At 38.8% G+C, this 24,522-nt stretch overlaps 1 protein-coding gene across 5 annotated transcripts in view; it reads left to right on the forward strand.

Moving 5' to 3' along the window:
- Nucleotides 1–24,522, forward strand: part of LOC124158077 (gastrula zinc finger protein xLCGF3.1-like) — a 110,263-nt gene that overhangs the window by 82,962 nt on the left and 2,779 nt on the right. For 3 of the 5 annotated variants that reach the window (XR_006864700.1, XM_046533255.1, XM_046533256.1), the window contains one exon: nucleotides 18,718–19,063. Coding sequence is in view for 4 of the 5 variants with exons in the window: in XM_046533255.1 (XP_046389211.1) it covers nucleotides 18,718–19,063 (346 nt within the window). In the remaining variant the exon portion in view is untranslated. Of the gene's footprint in view, nucleotides 1–18,717; nucleotides 19,187–24,522 lie in introns of those variants that run through there. The other 2 variants (XM_046533253.1, XM_046533254.1) reach the window with 1 other exon arrangement.

Raw genomic sequence — 24,522 nt, forward strand, 5'->3', positions numbered from 1 at the left:
AACTTGTCACATCAAACCTGCAGCAAACTTGTCATGACAAGCCTGCAAGCTCGCGGCAAGCTTGAATCAAACCTCCTAGTTACGCTTTTTCAAACTTGTAGCAAACTTGTCGCATCAAACCTGCGGCAAACTTGTCACATCACACCTGCTGAAAAAGTGTAGTGTCACACCTGCTACATACTAGAAAAACTAGTTCCACACCTACCATTTCTGTAGTGACACTTGCTGAGGGAAAACTGCCTTAAAATTTCTGCTAAATAAAATGCTCTCCTAAATAATGATCAATTTACAACAACAAAATTGAAGATTTTCCACTCTATCAATTGTTAGTCATTTCACATGCACAGAATTTGGGTGCTAGAATTATACAATAAAATGGGCAACAAATAAATGCTGAAGAGTTTATTTTTCTCATTATTTATGTACATGTTGAGGCAGCGGTGGACATACCAAAGATAGATATCTAGTCATCGGTAGTTAATCATTATTAATGAAGTGAGTGAAATACTTACAAACTGAATAGGAAACATCTAAGACAGAAACACTTAAAAAAATTTATGACCCCCTAGGCCACACATGGTAATAACTAAATTACAGAAATCTTCAAAAGGTAAAAACATATTGCTCGAATTTTATCAAAACATTCAAAAGTATGCTGATTGGCTTTGAGGATTTAAAATTAAAACTTCATTCTTTTGAATTCTTGTTAAGTTATGGGAGTACAAGGCTGGGCATGGAACTTACATGGTTACATACTTATAGATCGTTACTGGTGAACTTATTAAGCAAAATTATTGTCCTCATCAGCCTGATCCTCGGTCTGTTTATCCTGCCAATCCCTGAAGAGAAAATAGTAATTACTCCATGTGAAATGATATATCATGTATCATTTGCTTAAATCAGGGAGGTAAATTGAGAAATTATTAACTAATATTCCAAAAAGAATAAGCAATCAGATTCAATAAATAAGATGTCCATATTGTACCCCCACATTCTCATAATGGCAGTAAATGATTCAACTTCCATGGAACATTATAGTGTATACCTATTGTAAGAGGGAATGGAAAATATGAAGAAAATGTCTGGGATGATCGAATTAATGTGGCAGGGAAATGAGAAGCGACTACTTACATTCTTATTTTCCTGACTTTAGCCAGGTTGAGCCAATTACTCAGACACCCTTTCAGCACCACATCTGATGCATCAGGGTAGACCCTTCTGCATACACCTATGAAATTATAAAAAAAAACATACTTAATGCGGTACGTTAAAAGTTCATTTCAATGATCAATTATTATAATAATCTTAGAATATCTTATTGGATGCACTCACGAAAAATAACAGGAGACACTGAAGTGCTATAAAATGATTTCTTAACCGAATTCTTCTGAAGTTTGCCCGTAAGGGAATACAGCTCTGCTACATAGTCATTCTAAGACGACGCAACATATTTTGTAGAAGTGTTCATTCATTTCTTCTACCAACTGCTACCAAACATTGCATCTAGAGATAAAAAAGATCAGATCAATTAAGAGTTAACAGCTTATAAAAGAATAACAAAAATCATGTTTATAGCCAGAAGAAAAATTCACCAAAAAAATTAACACAATTGTCATGGTTAGTACGCACATGTAGTATGTGTGCAGAAGTGCATATGAAATAGCAAAAGTCCAATCATACCATAATTGTTAAATATTTCATTGGACAATAATCCATACGCACTTCAAAATTATGTTGTACTTGAGTATTTTTATAGCACTTTGAATTCCAAACACCGAGTGTCTGGCGAGCTCCAGATTTACATCGATTTTGAAACTTTCTTACAAAAACTTAATTGTTGTTTCATTAAAAAAATCATACATTGTTTGAATCAGGATGGCAGCACACAAATTATCATTATTCACTTACCAACTTTGGCTCAAATGAGGGATCTTCACTTATCCTACGGCAGAGTTTGATGAAATCCTCATCTGCTGTCAATGGCAATTACGCCTCGCAATACTGAAAAATGAATTTCCTTCCTCCTACTGCTACTGAATTTTCGGCACAATATTCCACGAACCGATAGTAGTTGAATGATACTCGTTCTAGGATCGCAGAAGCACTACTTCTTCACTAATTTTTCATTGTGTCGTGCTCGCTGTCGCTGTGTTTGTTGTTCACTAACTCGTAGCATTCTTAGCTTATCCGCTTCATTTCCAGTTGTTCTATAACGAAATTCTGCCACAGCAACACGGCTATTTATTATTATCTGTCTCTCTCTGCTCATCAGTGCGGTTAGCTCGTCTCACATTTGATTGAACTCAACGACGCAACGTAAGTTTGGTCGCCATCTCCTTGGCATTGTAAAAAATTAAAGAATAGGAAGTTCTCGTGCAGTCAGCAGTTAATAGTGTGACTAACTTAGACTACGTATGCAAATGATTATATAGACTTAAAATATAATAAGTATACTAACGAAAATAGTTTAAAGTAAGTTTAAAATATTTCACCCACTAAATTTATTAAGAAATTATGATATAAGAGCATTTTAACAACTAAATCTAACGATTTGTTCTGTGAATAAACTTAAAAAGAGAATCAAACTACGTAAACTGATGGTCGTTAAGGGGATTGTAAACCAAAAAACTCTTGACTCAATTCCGCTGTGTTAATGACTGTTTTTTCAAAACTCAGAGTAAACAACGTGAAAAGAGAAAATCAAATCCAATATTATAATTATTTTTTTCAAATTAAATATCTTTCCCCTATATGTAACAAATATCTCTAATTTAAATATTCAAAAGTAAAAAGATCTGCAGGCATTGATAACGAACTTTAAGTGAGTTTCTCATAGAAATGATTCTCGGCCCATTCCAGGGCCTCATGGGCCCTATGGAATAATAATTTTACACTTTTAACCCTACCTGAGCTTGCACTAATTTATGAAAACCAAAATTAATGAAATCGATCCAGCCTTTATTATCCAATCGGTCGAAATCGGTCCAGGTATTATTTTTTTTATTCAAAAGATATATTTAAATTTCCATAATTTAAGATCGCCCTGACAAATATTTTTTTAACTCAAATATTGCTCGAACGACTAATTTGTTGACATTTTGGTTGTATTCATGCATTTTTAAATGGTAATTGTAAGAATAAGTGAATATTTAGACTGTGCTCAAGTTTTGATGGAAATATTACAACTCCAAAACTATTTAAAAACTATGTATTTATTAAAGTTTTCACTGGGATTTGACCCATCTGATTTGTTACTTAAGTATAAAGTGAGTACTTGTTGAAATTGCATGGGAGTAATATATTTACTTGAACTCACTGCCTCGTATTTATTGTGATAATTAATTATTTTGATTGGTATTAATGAAGTTGGTGGACGGAAAAAATGGTTCTATCTTATGTAATCGGTCAGAGAGAGTTCTTATTATGAAATCATATCATCCCTACACATGGATGGCCTGTAACATTATTTTATGCACTCTTTCATATGTGTAATATCTATTTTTTGCGTTTGGTAGGTTATTAGACTTGATGACAGAATTTTTAAAATGAACATCTTTGTATCAGTAGCCTTGATACGATGAACAATGTCTTTCTTGTTGGTGAAAAGAAATTTTAGTTTTGGCATTAATTCAGGATTGCCATTATTATTATAGATTCGGATGTGATGCAAAAACATGTATTTACCAGAACTATGTATACCTAAAATTCTTTCAAAGACACCAAGAGAATCTCATGGTCTCAAGATACTTCTAAAATAAATGTTGTGAAACAAAATTCTTGAACGTGCCTTATTTCACCTGAAACTACAAATGGCATGAATACAAATAATTTGTTATCTTTAACCCTTAACCAGTGACTTGCAATTCTTGTTACACTACCAGTGACGTGCGGTCTGGGAAAAAACATGTTACATGTCTTGAGTGAGACTAACGAACAGCAATTCATTTTCACTAAAGAGATATTATTATAACTTCCCACTATTGTTCTGACGTTGTTATAGGAGAGATGTATTGCAATATCAAGCTAATACATATTTCTGTTTATTAGGTCAATAAAAAATTTATCTCGTCTATTATTTGCAATATTTTCATTTTGATGAAAACTTTGCGATAAAAAGAGCTTAAGGTAAGTCCGGGTGAGATTCCCCACCGGGAGAGAGGCCCAGATCATGGTAGTTTAAAAACAAACCATCAGATTGCTCTGCTGGTGGTGTCCGTTAATTAATTTGACAACTAATATCAAGCCTCTAAAGTTTTGTGGTGATTCGTTTTTTTACGCTACTTTAGAACATAATTTGAAGTGAGACTCCGAATTTTCCGCTCTGTTATAAGGTAGAGCATAATGATTCTGGTCGGCATCAGTTAAAATGTTTGAATACTTTGAATTAACGGGTGAAAACTTGCTGCAGCATGTTTATCAAATGCCCAAAAGCAGTGACAAGTCATCTTAGACCATGTGTTGGCCCGCTGGCTGTAAGGGCAACTCCACCGTACTGAAAGGAGAGATGCCCCACCTCTCCTCGGGATAGATGCCCCAGTGCTATCTTAAGGTATAGATGCCCTACCTGTATTGTTTTCAATTAATTATAACCAATACGATAGAAGCAGTGGCTGATGTATCGGGGGGATCTAGAAGGGGGATAAATTGGATATATATATATATATATATAAAATCTTGATGAAAGCGCACTAAGCGATAATATATAAATATGTGGCCGATCGAGGCGAACGAACAAAAATTGTACTACTAAAACATAGACACACGTAAAAAAAGGGACACTCACAAATAAACGTTCAGACGTTTCAGCGGATTGATCCGCTATCCTCAATGCTGAAGGTGAACTGCTGCAGGCAGGGTAAGTTCCTCCAGTCGCCCTCCTTGGTGAGGTAGTGGGGGTGGAAGAAGGGGAAGGGGAGAGGGGGGGAAAAGGGAGGGTAGGGTTTGTTTTGGCTTTTAGTGGGCGATGTTTAGCCCGGGCGTTTCAAACGCCTTTTCAACCCAGATGTGGGCCATCTCCCTCGTCCTCACCTCGATGATAGTTGCCCTCTCTGTCACCAAGGAGGGCGACTGGAGGAACTTACCCTGCCTGCAGCAGTTCACCTTCAGCATTGAGGATAGCGGATCAATCCGCTGAAACGTCTGAACGTTTATTTGTGAGTGTCCCTTTTTTTACGTGTGTCTATGTTTTAGTAGTACAATTTTTGTTCGTTCGCCTCGATCGGCCACATATTTATATATATATATATATATATATATAACTACTTCATTCATTCACACGACGCCTTAAGCGCAAATATGCATATAAATTCACAGGTAAGGAAAGAAAGGGAAAGGAACATGGAATAGAAAAAGGACAAGGACAACGGTGCTGTGGTAGATGGAAAAAGCCAGAAATCAGAGGGTAAAAATGCGGCCTGACTGGGACTCGAACCCAGAACCTCCTGGTTGCCGGCCAGGTGCTCTACCATAAACCCCCGCCGAAATCATGGTAAATCTAAGCGTCCTGGTAGCGCAACTGGTAGAGCACCTGGCCGGCAACCAGGAGGTTCTGGGTTCGAGTCCCAGTCAGGCCGCATTTTTACCCTCTGATTTCTGGCTTTTTCCATCTACCACAGCACCGTTGTCCTTGTCCTTTTTCTATTCCATGTTCCTTTCCCTTTCTTTCCTTACCTGTGAATTTATATGCATATTTGCGCTTAAGGCGTCGTGTGAATGAATGAAGTAGTGTATCGGCCATATTGGCTTATTTCACTTGGGCTCAGCGTGCCCCGAAACGCATGTTCCTGTCTCTTTCCTGCTATCGTGTGAGTGTGTATCTTTCCTTTCATCCTTGTGTCCTCGTCCATTCCTTCTGCTGGTGAGTGGTGAGCTGCCCCAGTGCCATCTATTGGTTACTCTTGTGGGCCAAAGCAAAGGGAGTTTACTGTATATAAACCCCCGCCGAAATCATGGTAAATCTAAGCGTCCTGGTAGCGCAACTGGTAGAGCACCTGGCCGGCAACCAGGAGGTTCTGGGTTCGAGTCCCAGTCAGGCCGCATTTTTACCCTCTGATTTCTGGCTTTTTCCATCTACCACAGCACCGTTGTCCTTGTCCTTTTTCTATTCCATGTTCCTTTCCCTTTCTTTCCTTACCTGTGAATTTATATGTATATATATATATATATATATATTACACACACGTTTGAAATAAACTCACACGAGCATTATAAATAATGTAAAAGAACTTCTTCTTGCCCTGGGGTGGGCACACAAAAAAACTTAGAAATTGACAGAAAAATGAAAAATAAAATAAAAGTGAGGAACTTACGGGGAAAGGTTGTTTTTACAAATTTTCGATGGGACGCAGCCCATCTTTCTCAAGTGAGAAGAGGAGGGAAAGTGAGGAAAGGGCATAAGGAAGGGTGCAAGGCAGAGGGCAAATATGGAGGGAGGAAAAACGGTGGACGGGGATTGGTTGTTCTTTCTAGTGGGTGCGGTTGATTCCTGGACCAGAAAACGCACGGAAAGCCCATATGCATGCCTGTTCCAAGTCCTTCAGCTCTAGGGGGGTGGTAGATGGGGGGAGGGAGGCCAATATTCCCACTTTATAGCAATGGTCAAACAGAGCTTTGTGGGAGGAAGCATGAACGGCGACTGGAAGGGAAGCAGAAACAGAAGAAACACTATTGCATGAAGAGCGATGCCCGTTCATTCGGATGCAAAGGGGAGTGGTGGATAAGCCGATATAAAAAGCGGGGCATTTCTGGCACAACAGTATATACACAATGTTTTTTGTTGTGCAAGAAATGTCCGACACTGAGGGGAGAGGGAAGGCAAGGAATTGATCGGGAAGGGGTTCGGTGATGAGGATGTGACAAGTTTTGCATCTTGCACGGTTGCAGGGCGAGGGCTGTGGTTTAATATAGGTACTTTGTTTGGGCAGTGGTTTGGTTGTTTTTAAGATGCTGGCCAGATTTGGTGGTCTTTTAAAAACGAGTGAAGGGCATCGCGGGAAAAATCTGGAAGTGGTCGTGTTGTCTGAGAGGATGGGGAAAAGGTCTTTTAGGGTCCTACGCAGTACGTCCACGCCCGGAAAAAAGGTCGTACAGAGAGAAAGAAACTGCGACGAATTGTCCCCGCCTAGTTTTTTCGGGACATATGATTTTTTTCGGATCTTATTCCAGAGGAGGGGTTCCAGGTAACCCCTTCTCCTGAGAGCATGGTGTAAATTTGAAAGGAATCTATTAAGGGAGTCTGGATTATTACATATTCTGTGACCACGGATGGAAAGAGAAAAAGGGAGGGAGCGTTTTGTATTTGTCGGATGACAGCTGTTGTAGTGTAGATATTGCTGTTTGTTTGTGTTTTTAATGTGTACAGATGTGTGGAATTTATTTTTTGTGAGAAAGATGTCCACATCAAGGAATGTGACATGAGTGGAGGAGGAATATGAAGTAAAATTTACAGATGAAAATGAATTGAGGCAGGAGATGAAAGTGATTAGGGATTCCATGCCATGTGGCCACAAAAGAAAGATATCATCTATGTATCGGACCCAAAGGGTGGGTGTGAGTGGGTATTGGGAGAGAAAAGACTGTTCTAGGCGGCCAAGAAAAAGGTTTGCATAGGACGGACTGAACCGGCTCCCCATAGCGCACCCCCTAGACTGTGTGTAGTGATTGTTATTGAACGAGAATAAATTGTGTTTCAATATTATCTCGGAGAGGTCGACGAGAAACTTTGTGCTCGGAATCTGTGGAGTGGAGTGCTGCTCAAGGAAGTGTTCGAGAGTGGAGAGGCCTTCTGTGTGCGGTATGGAGGTGTAAAGAGATGTGACGTCGATGGTCGCCATTATGACGTCTTTGTCTCCAGGAAGGGTGGTCGAGTGAAGGCGTTGGAGGAAGTGATACGTGTCTTTGATGTATGAGGGAAGAGAGTGCAGTATGGGTTGGAGGTAATGGTCAACAAAAGCGGAAATTCGTTCTGTGGGAGATTGAATGGAAGAAACTATCGGACGGCCGGGATTATTAGCTTTGTGTATTTTAGGTAGTATATAAAAATGAGGGCTTCGGGGGTTGGAAGGTGATAGTAATGCGATGTCTTGGGTTGTTAGTCCTTCATATGGTCCGTTTTCCTCGAGGAAAGAAAGAATCTTCTCTCGGTATTGGGGATTGGGATCAGCAGGGATGGGTTGGTACGCTGAAGCGTCGGACAATTGCCTAAGCGCCTCATTGTTGTAGTCAGCTGCATTCATCACGACCACCGTAGACCCTTTGTCTGACGGAGTGATGACGATGTCCGGGTTACGGATGAGGGAATTTAATGCCAACTTTTCTGTTCGCGAAAGATTGTCCCTAGGTTTAATTGATTTAATGAAAGATTTGTCCGAAAATTTAGAGAGGAGGAGATTACTGAAAATTTCAATAGGATGATTGGAGGGAAGAGGTTTGGGTTCGTGCGAAGAAGGAGGCTTAAATCTCATCAGTGCACTATGGACGGTAGAAGAATGTTGGGTGGGGTTAGGATGGGTCTCCCAGAAGAACTTCCACTTAAGTTTACGGCAGAACTGGAGTGTATCTTTCAGAATGTGAATGGGGTTTACTTTCGGCGTGGGGCAGAAAGAAAGCCCTTTGTGGAGGAGAGAGAGCTGGTCAGGAGAAAGGGGGGTGGAAGAAAGGTTGACTACACTCTCTTCCTGGGGTTCCAATCTCTCCTTCTTGGGTATCCAATTTACGCAGGATAGAATGGTAATTTTTTCCGACCCCCACTACTGCTGGAATTTTTAACCCCACTTAGCCCCCCTGGTCCTTATCCTGGATCCGCCACTGGATAGAAGTAATATTAGTAAGTACGTCAATAGAAGAATGCTAAAGTGAAAAGTGCCTCCTAATTTTTTAATTGTTTTGATAGTCTGATTTGTGGAGATGGGTATGGAGACGATCTCTACGATTATCGAATCAATTTATTAGAGCTTTTTATGCCATGCCCCTTACAATCTTAGCCCATGACTTATTGCTTAAAGCATCAGACATTAGCATCAAGCATTAACAAATCAGCAAGGCCTCCTTGGCTACAAAGTAAATAATTATAGAAACATTCGCAACAGCTTCATCATCATCTTCTAAAGGTAATCACTTGTTGCACTATTGAGAACTTTAAGAGATGGACTGAAAATAATTGAACATGAAGAAAAGAATCCGGGCTAGATACGCGTGAATATTGCAGAGCGCCTTGGGTTGTCCGCTACCATATGACGGTAGGGATGGGGGTAGAGTGAGCTACCTGGAGAAAACAAGTAGAGATATGAAGGCGAAGATCCAGGTGGGCGTGCCACTGACGATTAACGCAACATTGTTCACGCTTTACACACTACCTCAATTATATTAAAAAGATATTCATTAGACAGGAACAATTCAAGTAACAGACTATTTTTGGCCTTCGTCATCCATCTCACAACCAGTCACTGTGCCGGCGAATGTGGTTGTTTTAGGCACAACATGCACATTGCTCTCGTGAACACGTGTACTGGAAATGGTGTTTGATGGATAAGAATTTTTACATCAGACTGAAATCCATAATAGCAGTGTAAATGCCGAGTGGAGAGCAAAAATTTTTTTAGTGAGGTGGCGTTTTCCTTCAGAATTTTGAAAGAGATATGGGTCGAATCAACAATATGACCTATGTGTCTTGATAAAGTACTACTATTCCTGTTATTATCTAAAATATTGTTTGAAACCTTTAATGAATATCTTAATTACTCGCCAAAATCCTGCATTTCCTGGGACATAGGCCACCTAGCAAAAAATAAAGCATTGATCGTTTTTCCGCATTCATTTTATAATCGTATCGTTATTAGGAAAAAAAATTTTTCTCCTAGTGGAGTTCCAAAAAAGGAGGGTAGTCTTAGAATCGTGTTCGCCTTAGATTTGTGCTAATACGGTGTATGAAATTGTTTTTCGATTTATTATGTTCTATAAACAATTTTCATAAAATATTTTCCGTTAAATAAGAAAGAATCAATTTATTATATTCTATAAACAATTTAAATAATATATTTTCTGTTAAATAAGAATGATTGGGGTGGGGAAATTCGGTTACTGTACAGTAATAACAACGTGCGCAAAAAACAATCTCTCGGCGAGGAATTAAAAAAGGACCTCGGGTGTCCGGACGGAAGAAGGTCCGAAAGGTATTTGGCGTCCAGGCAAGAGCGCGGTTGGGCTGGTCCTTTAGTCGGCCCTGAATTTTGCAAACGATAGATCACGTCATAACAGATATCACTTTTCATTGCGGCGTTAACATTCACGGCGTTTGTCGCGTACGTTAATTTTCTGTTGATATACGGCCAGTGATTTTCTTGTTGTTGGCTTATTAACGGACCGTGAATTTAGCGAAATTGAGACTGTGAAAACCTGAAAAATAACCATGAAAACCGGAAAAATAACCGTGAAAACCTGGAAAAAGCCGTGAATTTCATTATTCAGGTAGAGTGGGAACCCTGATCGAGTTGAATCACCATCGACTTGTACGCATACTGGAAAAAAGATTCTCCTCTTTTGGATGACCTCGAAATCCAAAATGTGCGCACGGGAGGCTTTTTATAGGCTCATAAATCCCTTGTTTCGCCGAGGCAACAGATAACGTTAAGTTGGCAAAATTCCAGAAAACCTCCCTTTTACTAGATATTCGGTAGTTTAGAATTCGGAATTAGCGATCTTCTGCTGTCTCTTTAGTTCACTCATCTTTATTAATGCAATGACGATTTTTCGAGTACCTGCTTACACCTTTTTTATTATATTAGAAATGCTTTAGTCACCTACATGCCACTTTTACAGAAAAAATTTTAAAATTTCTTTGAGGCCACTGAAATATGCGTAAATGGAATCACTAATTTCAATAATAATATTCCATGTGGGAATGCTTTTAAGTTGATCAATATTATGATTTTCTTAAAATATTTCGTTAAAACAATTGTCATCTTCTCATTACTTATTTTTACTACCCATTTTTTTTAGCTGATTCCTGAAAAGTATTTTCCAACCTTAATTGGGCAAAGAACATTTAATCAATGAATTTTTTGCTGCATTCAGCACCTTTTAGTTACTTACAGTAATATTTTTTATTCATAAAAAGTAGAGATGTGCGAATAGTATCCGCGAATACTCGAATACCTCGAATATTATAAAGTATTCGATATTCGAGGTTTCGAATAGTTATGCGAAAAGTACCGCCTCGAATACCTCGAATACTTTGAATTTCGCGTCATACACTGTCGCACGTACGTCGTTGGTAGTTGACTCGGAAAAATGTAGAGATCTGTAGTCATTTAGTGCTCGCAGCGCCGTTTTACGCAAGTTGACGAATTACATCAAATTCGTGGATTTTAGCGGTGAAAAGAGTTCGACGAGGGGAACCGAAAATGGTCGGGTGAAAAAATCCGAAAATCCCCGATTCCCCCCACCAGGAGAACCTCAGTGCCGTGGGATAGCAACCTTAGGGCATTTCCCACGATCCGCTATCCCCCTCCATTACGCACTTGCCTCAACCACTCTGAAGCTTTCCTCTTCTCCGAAATCAAACAAAAGGTCCCAGCTCGCGCAGGGATCGCATTAGGAAGACCCCTGCTCCGAAAAAAATATCGAGTTACGAGAACAATAAAAACGTGTTTCACGCCCTCCCCCCTTTTCTCACCCACTGACCTTTTTCTGGCTACCTGCTTCGAAGTTCCCCATTTCTGGAGGTCAACTGCTGTGTGAGTACCGCGGGATACTTACATAAGCGCATTTCCCAAGATCCGGTATCCCTCTCCATTCAGCACTAGCCCCCCTCTGAGGCTTTCCTCTTCTTCGAAAAAAAAAGGTCACAGCTCGCGCAGGGATCATATTACGAAGACCTTGGCTTCGAAAAAAATACCAAGTTACACGAGAACAATAGAAACGTGTTTCGGGCCCTCCCTTTTCTCCCCCACCGACCTTTTTTTTCCTACCAGCTTCGAAGTTCCCCATTTCTGTGGAGGTCAACCGCTGCATGAGTCATCTATTAGCACAAAAGGTGTCTAAGAATGACTTTCGTCAATTGATGTTACACCTTTATTGGATTGAAATATTAGTAATGTGCGCGTAATTTCAAAAAGATTAAGACCAAACACGACGTATTTCTGAGTTTATTTAAGCATTTTACGCAAAGAAATAAATGTCAAAATACGACGGAGACTTAGCATTCTGGCGAAACTCGATATGAGCAGCAGAGCTTCTCCGAAGTTGATGAGGTATTTTTTTCCGTAAAACATACATATATCAAGTTACAATTTATGAGTGGTGCTATAAATATTTATTGTTACAGTCACAGACGAAGGGATATTTTCTCAGAATATTTGTTTTCTCCCTGATAGCAATTCCAATTCATCTTCTTATCTCGTGAGAACTCCGAAAGATGGACTGAAAATAATTGAAGAAAATCCAGTGGAAAAGAGCTTGTATTTTGCAAAATGCCTCAGATTGTCAGCTAGCACTTGGCAGCAGGAGTGGGGGCAAAGCGATGTTAGTTGAATTAATTATATGCCCAATTGTTTCCATAAAATTAAAATATTCATTAATCAGCTAAATTCCTGTTCGAATCATTTAAAGGAAATCAAAATTACTCCCCAAAATTTTGTGTAGCCTGCTGCATAGGCAACCGAGTCAAATAATCCAGCATTCATCATTTAGTATTCGAGGTATTCGAAATTCGAGGTATTCGAAATTCGAGGTATTCGAATATTCGAGCAATGATTTAATATTCGAATTCGATATTCGAATTCGAGAAATCTGCTATTCGACCCATCTCTAATAAAAAGCCATTCCAATCATTAAAGACCCTAAAACCTGAAAAAAATGGCAGGTCCTCATTTAGTGTTTTAAATTTTGTCCCCGCTGAAAAACCTTAAATCAGGATTCTGCTGTAGTGTGTCCATGGTCAATTCAGAATGGATTAAAATAGTGCTACGAAATTTTAACTCTAGATAGCTGATGCCAGATTCAACCAAAATTACTAATGATACAGTAGAACCTCTTCACATCGTAATGGAGGGGAGCAAAATTAGGGCTATTTGATGCATGGAGGTTCACTATAGAGAGGTTTTAGTGATAGGCACCATTTTTATATATCCTTCGGAAATGAAAGGCAATACTGTCTTTTAAACCATTATATTTATGTGTTTAAACAAACATGCATGCATCAGTGATTAACATTGAACATATATAAAGCTGGTTTTAAAAAGTGTCTTCGACGCAAGGATCGGGAAGTTGTCAGACACTAATGTTCCTCTGGTTTAAATAATTCAAAACCTATGGAGAGTAATTCATTAAGTCCAAATAAAAGCCCGTTTTGGCAATAAACAGTGATAAATATAGCATTAAAGGTTATATTGACGAATTTCATAGTTTATCTAAAGAATTTTATGGTTTTACTATGAGTGAGAATGATCAACAAATGTAGAGCACATGCAACCAGCGTGCCACCAAAGATGTCTTCCTGGGGTGGGGCGTGCTCACTCTTGTGACGATATCTCGAGAACCACTGGTCACAATTGGAATATATTTTAGGAGCAGCATTCCAAATGTCCAGTGTATCATTAGTTACTGTAGAAAAACAGTTGAAAAATACCATCACCTTTGTATCGCCATTCCTATCCGAAAAACAGCCGAAAATACCAAAATTTCTCAACTTTGAGTGCGATGCAGCACGTTTTCCTGTCATCCAATTGCAATAATATTTTACAGTCGATATGTTTTCACATACCAGTTGGCATAAAATGAGGGGGCGTCCCGAAAGAAATTCGAAAAATCAAAAAAAATAAGGACCACCCTAATGCCGCATTCTTCTATTGAGAAACTGAGACGAATTCTCTTGTTTTTATGTATTTGTGCGTAATTTAATCATGTATATTTGGTATGGTTTTTTTTTAACAAAAGCGTGGTTTCCTTTTTTTTTGCCTAAATCGAAAGATTATTACTCCTGGAGCACATATTTCACACTTTTAGATTTTTTTAATGACGATATATTAATTTCACGGTTAAATGAAAAGTGAAAATTTACAAGCGAGAAAAAACGTGACGACTAAGTATGAATGCTGGGAAAACTCTGTGTGACGTCGTTCTGGTTCCCGCCGCCACAGTGAGGTGACCTTTGGGCGAGGTTTTGAGCACTGATACGATGCAGGATGCTAGCAGGTAGCAGAGTACCCTGCTAGCTTAAAGCTTGGCTTAAATAAGGATTATTATTCCCCTATCAAACGAAAGAACTTTCCGAACTTAGATATTTGTAATGTGTGATTATTAAGAGATGTTTGCCTGAGCTCTGTGCCTCATGCATGCATTGGTAATCTCAGACGATGTAAAACTCCTATCTACTCGTATAGAAACTAGGTCCCTGTGACGTCACGTGGAGTGGCATCGCATGGGTGCCAATCTGGCTTTTTTCAAATGAGGATAAAATTGACCATTGCCATTCGTCTAAACTGGAATTTCAAAAAACCAAATAATTTGTATATTATGAATAAACTAATGGTGGGTGACGAATCGCAATCAATGCCTTTCGTTTTCTTTGATGAAGGAAGTTACCCTATTCCTAAAAAATAAACGGTTATACGAACATCATTAATACGAACCTCCAGTTTTTCGCTCTCACAAACTTCGTAATAATGACAGTCTATTGTAGCTCTCACAGCTATGTTTGCATTTGCTGTGTCTTTTGCGTTTGATAAATTTTTTAGTTACTCTGCATCCAGTGATTGTTACGTGATCAATTTTTCTTACTAAATTGACCTGTCATAAGACTGTGAATTTGATGGCGTTAAGACCCTGAAAACCTGGAAAAAACTGTGAATTTTATAATTTACTTGGAGTGGGAACGCCAAAATTACTATTGGTGTTTATTACTGAATCTCCGGCAGGCAAAGCATTGGAAGTGGAAACGTACTTTGAGGGCTGGGGGTGTGCGGAGGAGTGTAAAGCACAAGAAAAAATAAAAAGGCACGGTTGAACACAAGTATCAATCCATTAAATAACAAAAGAAACGGTCGATTTAGAATAAAAATCACCTCTCTGAACTTTGGTAGCGAGGAAACCAACTAAAGGATTTGGGGAAAAGACGAGGTTAGGAACAGGGATGGAGGATTGCTCTACCTTGGCTGTAGGAGGTAGCAGTGGTCGAAAAAGGTGCCTTTGGTCGCCTCCCGGGAGCAGCTCTTCTCACGCCCAGACACTCGACAAGAGTTCAACAGATTCAGGCTTCCAGTGGTGGAAGTTAGACATTATAATTATAGTATTCTACCGATTAAGGTAGGTTTCCATGGAGTACGCAAGAAGTGATCTGGGAGCCTCCCTTTCCTTCCAGCACTGCCTTCTTTAACTCACAGTAAGGCCTTCTCTCTTTCAATCTACCTAAAAATCCTATTCTTTTCCTTCCCCTCCCTCGTTTCCCCAACATTCTACCCTCTAACACCATTTTCAACATCCCCTCACCGCTAAGCACTAACTCCATCCAAACCTTCTGTCTCCTGCGTATCTCATCTAAAAGCTGCCTCTCCTCGCCAACCATATCCAGCACTTCGTTGTTCCTTTTCCTCTCCGTCCATTTCACCCTCTCCATTCTTCTCCATACCCACATCTCGAACGCCTCCAATCTTCTCTCGTCTTCTTTCCTCAGTGTCCACGTTTCCGCACCGTAGAGAGCTACACTCCAAATCAAACTCTTCACTAACCTCTTCTTTAAACTCTTACACAACGATCCTGTCAGAAGCTGCTTTCTGTTAATGAACGCCTCCTTTGCTAGTGCAATTCTCTTCCTAATACCCTTACTACTGTATCCGTTTTCCTCTAATGTGCTGCCAATCTGCTCAACCTGCTCAAGTTTTTCACCACCCACCTTTATCTTGACTCTCACATTTCTCGCTCGTGATGCTTTACAAAACCGCATAACCTTAGTTTTCTTGTGATTAATGGAAGTTAGACATATTTAAGTTAATAAAAGATCGTAGCACTTTTCCACAAGAATTTTTAATGCATACATTGCGTTTCGGCTCACTCAATCTGGCATTTACAAGGTTAATTGTGATTCATGCAACATGTGTTACATCGGTCAAAGAGGCAGAAGTTTCATTACCAGAATGAAAGAACATAGAAGGTGCTAGAAAAATGGGGATGAAACGTCACTTCTCGCCAAACTCCTTCTACAGACTTTGCATTGTTGTAATTTTAAACCTGAAATTCTACATTTTGAAAGTAAGGGCACAAGACTGGATGTTTTTGAGCAATTCGAAATTGTACAAAGTGATTTGAATACGCTCGTGAATGAGCAAGTGTTTTTCACCCATGCCCCTCTCCTAAAGATACCCTTCCCCAAAAACAAATGGGGAAATTCTTTCTTCACCCACGCCTTAAGTGACCCCAACATCCACGGGGTGTTTCCTGTCCGCCCACCCTTTCTCCGTATTGTGTTTGACCATTTTCTTTTGCTTGCAATTTCCTCCCTTGTACCCCCGCTAACTTTCTCTCCTTCTCAGCTAACCCAAAGGGACTCCTCACCCCCGCCTCTTTTCCTGCATCGCTACTTACTCCTCTCAATTTCAAAAGACACGCGGCCTCTTTTTACCCTAAACCGTCCCTTTTTTCACTCTTCTCAACACCCCCTCCTCCCGTTTTGCTATGATTCTTCCCCACGTGTCGTCATTTTACAGTTATGACTAGAACCCTCCCTCCAATGTGGGTTCTCCACATCCCGTAGTTGTATCTTTTCCCACTGTCTCTGCTCTGTAAGCCTATTCCCATCCCCCATCCTCAAAGATGTCAAATCCTCTCCTACCCCCTCCTTTCTCAAGGGTTTTTCACATGTTCTGAAGTGTCTTGTACCAGATGATGGCTCAGTGAGCTGAAACGCGTCGTACGCATTAAAAATTCTTGTGGAAAAGTGCTACGATCTTTCATTTACTTAAACTCGACAAGAGCTTTAGCAAAACAATGCACACCGCTCGCGGACAAACATTCCCTTATACAACAGACTCCCGATTATCCGGCTGCGGTGTATCCGTGTTGCGCATTATCCGTATGCATGATCTTCACTCCCACTCAATTTTTTCTGCGATCTTTATTTTAAGAAATCGGATGCAAACTCATCGGCATTACTGCATTAATGCGAAGATACACCTATTATGCTTATTATTTCTGTTAGAATCCCCTTCATAGAATGGAAGTGATCGCGCACTAGCTGCATTCAGTGGAGTACCATGTCTCTGTTTTCCAAGCTTTGCAGTGCGCGACCGTGGTCCTTGATCACGGATACACGTCCCGCAGCAGTTGCAACCCCGGCAACTAGTGCCATACGCGACTACGTGGCGTGGTGCCTGACAGTGTAGTTTCCGACATCGAACAGTGGTTTTTGAAGAATTCGTGCAAACCACTTTACTGTATCCGTGATCACGCAGACACCGATGAGGGGTTTTTGAAACCAGGCCTTACATGGAGCATTAATGATATGACTACAGCCATGTTATCGCCGCTAAAAAAATTCAAAAACTGGCAAAGAAAATTCTCATTGAGTCTGAGGAGCACTCTAAAATAACAGAATAACTGCATAAGTAGTAATATATTGTTTATGTAAATAATGAAAATTAGAAGATGTTTAAGCAAAAGTTTGGATTGATGTTTTCTGATTTCCGTATTTCTCCGAATATAGTCCCCCTCCGAATATAGTCCCCCCCCCACCTAATTTTGGGGCTTCAGTTTCAGGAAAAGTTGAAAAAATGCATTTGAATGTAGTACCCCCCCTTTACTTTTACCACGGGCATTTTTGGAAAAAAGGGGCGACAATATTCAGACTTATAAAAATGGTATTCGTGCCATATCTCCCCATCATTAGCCCATATACAGTGAGTCCTCATTCTACGTCACCGCGTTTAACGTCATTTTGCGATAGCGTCACGAAAATTTTGAGATCGTCATTCGTTTATCGCACCTTCGCTTCGGGATAACGTCAAGTCTTTTAAATTTCGCACGAGAAAAAAGGCGAAGCGGCGGGCGTTGCAGGTTGTTCGTTTTGTGGGCGGTAATACAGTCAGTCTAAGCAAAGTGTAAAACGGTGTGTTTATTGTTAATTGCGATGACAGTTTTAGCAAACTTTCTTCAAAATGAATTCTTAGGTAGGTGCGCAAGGTTTTACTTGACATTATGGTTTTCAGGAACCTAAAAAGTTATTTCAAGGAATTTTCCGTGTAGAACTCGGGAGTTTTGTCGTCACTCTTTTCGCCGTGTTCACAATAATTTTGGTTCCTATAACTGCGATGATGTTTCAGTGATGATAATGCCCAGGCGACACTCGCCCGGGCGGCCACCATAGCGAAGCCGAAAAGCAAATGCGGGAAGATGCGAAAATGGAGAAGGATTTACGTCACTGCTGCTATTGTCGTCGATGAAGACAGGAACTCGTATTTATGCCATAGTTTGGCATTCCCATCGTAAAAAATGCCCCAGATTTGATACGCTAAAATTTTTTTGCGTAGGAATTGTGAGGTCTAGGAGCCGATATTCACTTTTAACATTGTTTCTTATGGAATATTATGTTTCGATTAACGTCATTTCATTTATCGTAACATTTTTCAGGAACGGTAAGTGACGTTAAACGAGGACTCACTGTAATCAGGAGTGTGCTGTATTTTATTTCGCATGGTTACCACCTATTGTTCATTGTTGTCTCCCTCCTAGATCTGTGGTCGTGCGTTCAACCGCAAGGACAAGCTGTCTCTCCACCGCAAGACACACAACGCAGAGAAGCCGTACCAGTGCCCCACGTGCCTCAAGCGCTTCTGCCGCAGCGACTACCTGCTCATGCACCGCAAGACTGCGCACCCGGAAGAGGAAGTGTCGCAATTCCCTTGCTTGGTGTGCGGCACGGTGTTTGGCAAAGGCAAGGACCTCTCGGCACACATACGGACAGCGCACTTCTTGTGTCCTGACTGCGATGCGGCCTTTCTCACGGAGGGGGAACTTGCGGCGCACGCGGAAGCGGAGAAACACAACAGTGGCCAGCAGCTGGATTGCGTTGACTGTGGTAAGACTGAAGGGTCACTGAAATGCCACCTTATTTACAGTAATACCTCTTCACATCGTAATTGAGGGGACCAAAATTTGGGCAATTTGATGTATGGAGGCTCACTATGGAGAGGTTTCAGTGATCGGCACCATTTTTTCATATCCTTTGGAATTGAAAGGCACTACTGTCTTTTAAACTGTTATATTTATGTGTTTAAACAAATATGCATGCATTAGTGAACATATACCGTATATCTCCGAATATAGTCCCCCTCTGAATATAGTCCCTCCCCCCCTAATTTTGAGACCCCAGTTTTGGGAAAAATTTAAAAATGCAAAGGAAGGCAGTTTTTCTGTGGTTAGCAAGTTGAGATTCTAGAGTCAATAAAAACTATTTTTTTCTGTGAATAATAAGAACAAATCTGTTTACACATTTTCCATCACAACAAAATAACTATTCCTAAAATATGTTGTTATCCATTGCATGTATCAGTAATTTATAGTTCCTTAACCAGATGTAATGAAGTAATGAGAAAATTTTTCAACTATCCAAGGCTATTGTATTTTTTTAAACATTCACAAATTATAATATTTTTGATTTCCAAATGACTACAGACAATGTAAATATATAAGCTTTAACATAAAGCCCATAAAGAGTATTGCATTTGGCCCTGAAACTTCCTTAGACCCAGTGTAACACACCCATCAAGTCATGTCAAATCCAAGTGACTAGAATAATTTAGGAAATCTAAATAAAATCGTGTTAAATAAATTATAAATATTATAAAAATATTGCCATCTAATGCCTGCTAAGCCAAATAATTAAACTACAGGATTTCAAATATCAAAGTAATAAAATTAAGAAATAAACTTTTTCCAACAAACATAAACACTGAAAAAATATGTTATCAATTTTCAATGCCTCATTGCGAATCATTGCATAAGATACACAAAGAGTTTCTGCTCTGCATTTGCGCACAAATTCGACGATATTTTCCTCTAATTCTATGAATCTGCCGCATCGAAACCCCCGAAATGACTTCCACGATGTATTAGTGCTTTGCAATCTTTCCAAAGACTTTCTTTCCACGCCAAATTTTTCAGCCGTCATATGAATGCTATGATTTACGGTGCATTCTGCAATGGCTATTTTTAAATTGGCATCGAAACTCCGTCTTTGATGGCTTCTTATCTGCCGCAGGATTGATCCTCATCTTTCTACTTGATCCATCACCTCTCTGTTGAACTAAAGAAAATATCCCGGAAATAATTGCGAAATATTATGAGACGTAATTTATCGATCCTACTTACCCTGGCAAATTGAAGATATTCCTCCATAAATTGATCACACTTTCGATGCTGAGTCGCTGGATTTCGATCAAATGCAGTAATGCTGGCGCTTCTGGTTTAAAGCCATTGATTATTGCGCCTTTTCAGAAACAAATGCATAACTATTGCGCATTCTTGTTCTGTGAAGGCGGTAATGGCAGTGGTTGTAAACACGAACTGCACAGGCACATGGACATATAGTAGCTACGGCCGCAATGAAATGCGAAATCGTCACGAAAGGTTTACTTTATCTGTTTATTTTTTGCAATGATTTAAATCGTGTTACTATTAAATGAGCGATGGGTACAAATACTATTGATTCAATTCTAGTGTTCAATTAGTGTGATAGTGTGTGTTTAGTTTTGATTTTAATTACATATTTATTGTTTTGCGTCATAAAGTGATGTGTTGATTGAATTATTCTAACAATACTTTTCCAAGAAAAATTAACGGCTACCCGGTGGATTCCGTGAAAACGCGTACAGGCGGTCCCCGACTTTCGTACACAATGCGTTCCCGAAAACTTGTACGAAAGTCGAATGTACGAAAGTCGAACCATTGACTTCCATACTAATTAGGGGTTACGTTCCAAAAGAGCGGAATATACGTACTAAAACTTTTTTTTTCACGGAATTCATTTCAATTGACTTAATTTTAATAATATGTGAATAAAACTCCTCAAAGCATCTAATTTCTTTCGGAAACAGGCAGAAAGTGTAAATAAAAGTTTAAAAAACAAGAACTCCGTTGGCTATCGAGTGAAACTTCCTCTTGGCGTCTAAGTTGACATTCCACTTATTACGTCCACTATAAATAAAAGGACATATCAAGAAGCATAACAAAATGTATTTGTTGAACCCGCACTCTGGATACCTTTTAATTTTTACACCAAAATTCGATATTTGGCAGGTGACATTCGTGATCGCGTATATTCCGCATGTTATTCAAAAAAGACAAAAGACAAACGGAATTCGGGTGGTATTTCGTGCAATACCGTTGCTGAAGGTTTACATGAATTGAACAGCACTCAAACGAATAAAACACAATTAGAAAGGTCTTACTAGTTTTATTGAAAGCTATTCGATGATGTCTAGTCAACTTCTTTTGAAAAATATCTTCAATGAAGGCTTTCTTATTCTCTTGATAAAGGAGCCTATAGCAGGCAGTCTCTCTCCCAAATAAATCACCTAGATTAGAGTCAATTACCAACAATTCCCTTCATTATATACGTTCGTATATACTGCCGATACTGACATTTGAAACAATTGAATGTTGGGATGCACAATAAATATCGCGGGAATTTTAAAAAAATTACAGACCAACGTCCGAAAGTCCGAATTTAGCGTACGAAAGTCGAGTAAAAGGTGTCAATTTTGAATGTACGAAAGTGCGAATTGTACGAAAGTCGAGGACCGCCTGTATTCGATATGCTATTTGAATCAGAAGAATCATATCTTTACAACATTTGTGGCAAAAATTGTCTTAATTTCCGGTAAAACGTGGCAGTATTTACTCATATCTTCGATTATAATCCTCATAAATATACTCAAATAGAAAGACTACGAGAAAATTAGCCATTATGCCATTATTTATAACTTGATAGTCACCTTTAGTATGCTAAATTGGATTACACTCGATTATAGTCCCCCCCCTTACTTTTCCTCAGCTATTTTTGGAAAAAAAGGGGGGACTATTGTTCAGGTTTCTCGGGTTAACAGATTTGAGTAAAACTTAATTGATTAAGTAATTGGGCTTTATTGCCAACAAAGAAAATACATTCCCTTGCTACACACCATGGCCCCCTGGGCCCATGGTAACACACCAGGCTCACATACCAACACATACAGAGCGACTGCGAGAGACTGACCGAGACTGGCTCTCTCGCCAACTAACGTGCGTAACCAACGTGCGCTCACCAACGTGCGCACACCAACGTGCGTACACCAACGTGCGCATGCGCATCAACAGTTTTGCGCAATATAGATGTACCACACATATATCCAACACACCTCCTTACATCTATATTGCACTTACACTAATTCAAACCCAACACATTTCGAAAACTTTCAAACTTTTGACGACACAAGGATTTAGTAAATACATCAGCAACATTATCCTCTGAATTTACCTTGACAATATCAATCATACCTTCCCTAACACATTCATGCACATAATGGTAGTGTACCTCAATATGCTTTGAATTTTTAGTAAAATTACCATACTTTGCAATATCAATTGCACCTGAATTATCTTCATAAACCTTCATTGGCTTTATTAATTGTACATCAAATGTACTCAATAACTCTTTTATAAATTTTAATTCACTCACTGCTTCTGACAAAGCTACATACTCTGCAAAAGTTGAAGCTTTCGTCACAGACTTTTGCTTTTTCGATTTCCAATATACAACATTCCCAAATAATCTTATAACATAACCTGTTGTGGATTTCCTATCCAAATAATCACCTGCCCAATCAGCATCAACATAACAATCAATAATATTTACACAATCATTCATTTTGTAACATAATTTCAAATCCTTTGTTAAAATTAAATATTTCAAAATTCTTAAAGCATACTTAAAATGCGTTTCATTATAACAATTTTGATATCTACTTAAGTAATTAACGCTGAAACTTATGTCAGGCCTTGTAGCTGAACTTATATATAATAAGGCACCAATTAAATTTCTGAATTTAATGTTTTTGTCACAGATATCCGCCTTCTCAATTTTTAAGTTTACTTCCATTGGTGTATTGTACAATTTACTATTTTCTAAATTATATTTCTTAACCAATGATTCAATATACTTGGTTTGATTTAATTTCAATTCATGCTTGTGGGACTCATATTCAATGGTAATCCCAAGATACTCTTTAACTTTCCCAAGATCTTTCATTTTAAATTTTTCAGATAGTAAGACTTTAACTTTCTGTATTTCTTTCTTATTTGCACCACAAATTAATAAATCATCAACAAAAATTAATAAATAAATAGAATCTTTTCCATTTCTAAGAGAATATAAGCAGGAATCAATATCACTTCTTTTAAAACCTAAATTTGCCAAAAATTCATCAAGGCATTCATACCAAGCTCTTGGACTTTCTCTTAAACCATATAAAGCTTTGAACAATTTACATACTCTTTTTGTACCATCTTCATAGCCTTTTGGTTGTTTAACATAAACTTCAGAAGTGACCTTGCCATTTAAAAAAGCAGTTTCCACATCCATTTGGTCGACTTCTAAACCCATCTGACAACAATATGACAAAAGAATTTTTAAAGTCTGCATTTTTGCTACGGGAGAATAAATATCATCAATTTCATCGGTTTGCTGGAAACCTCTCACAACTAATCTGGCTTTATAAGTACCATCAGTTTTTTTTGTATACACCCATTTAACATCTAAGACTTTATTTTTAATATTTTTGACCAATTTCCAAGTGTTATTTTTAATTAAACAATCAATCTCTTTATCCATTGCCTTTTTCCATAATTTACTCTCGTTGGACTCAATCGCCTCCTCAAATGTATTTGGTACATCCGTTCTGCACATATTTACAAATATACCGCTATTGTACACATAATAATCATCAAGTTTCTTAGGAGGATTCCTGTCTCGTTGAGATCTACGAATTTCAGCTTCCCTCTTAGTGTCTGACTCTAATGATTCATTTTCAGAACTATCGTTACTTTCATCTTTCAAATCACTGTTTTCATTGTCCTCATGATCAGATTCATTCTCATTTAATCCAATACATACAACATTTTCTTCTACAATATCTACATGCCGTGCTACTATGACTGTACCATTTATTAGTACCCTGTATCCAACATTACTATAACCAATTAAAATACCCATATCTGCCTTTTTATCCCATTTTGAAGATCTTTTCTGTTCTGGAACTCTAACAAAAACAGTACTTCCGTACAAACGTAAATTGGAAACATCTGGTTTCTTACCGAAAAATATCTCATAGGGAGTTTTTCTTTCAATAGTATTGGCTAATGTACGATTTTTCAAATACGTTGCAGTAAATATAATTTCTGGCCAATACCTCTTGTGCACATTTGCTTCTGCTAACAAACAACGTGCCATATTCATTATGGTCCTGTTAAACCGTTCCGCTGTTCCATTCAGTTCATGTA

Source organism: Ischnura elegans, chromosome 4 (assembly GCF_921293095.1).
Source record: "Ischnura elegans chromosome 4, ioIscEleg1.1, whole genome shotgun sequence".
Classification (NCBI taxonomy): Eukaryota; Metazoa; Arthropoda; class Insecta; order Odonata; family Coenagrionidae; genus Ischnura; species Ischnura elegans.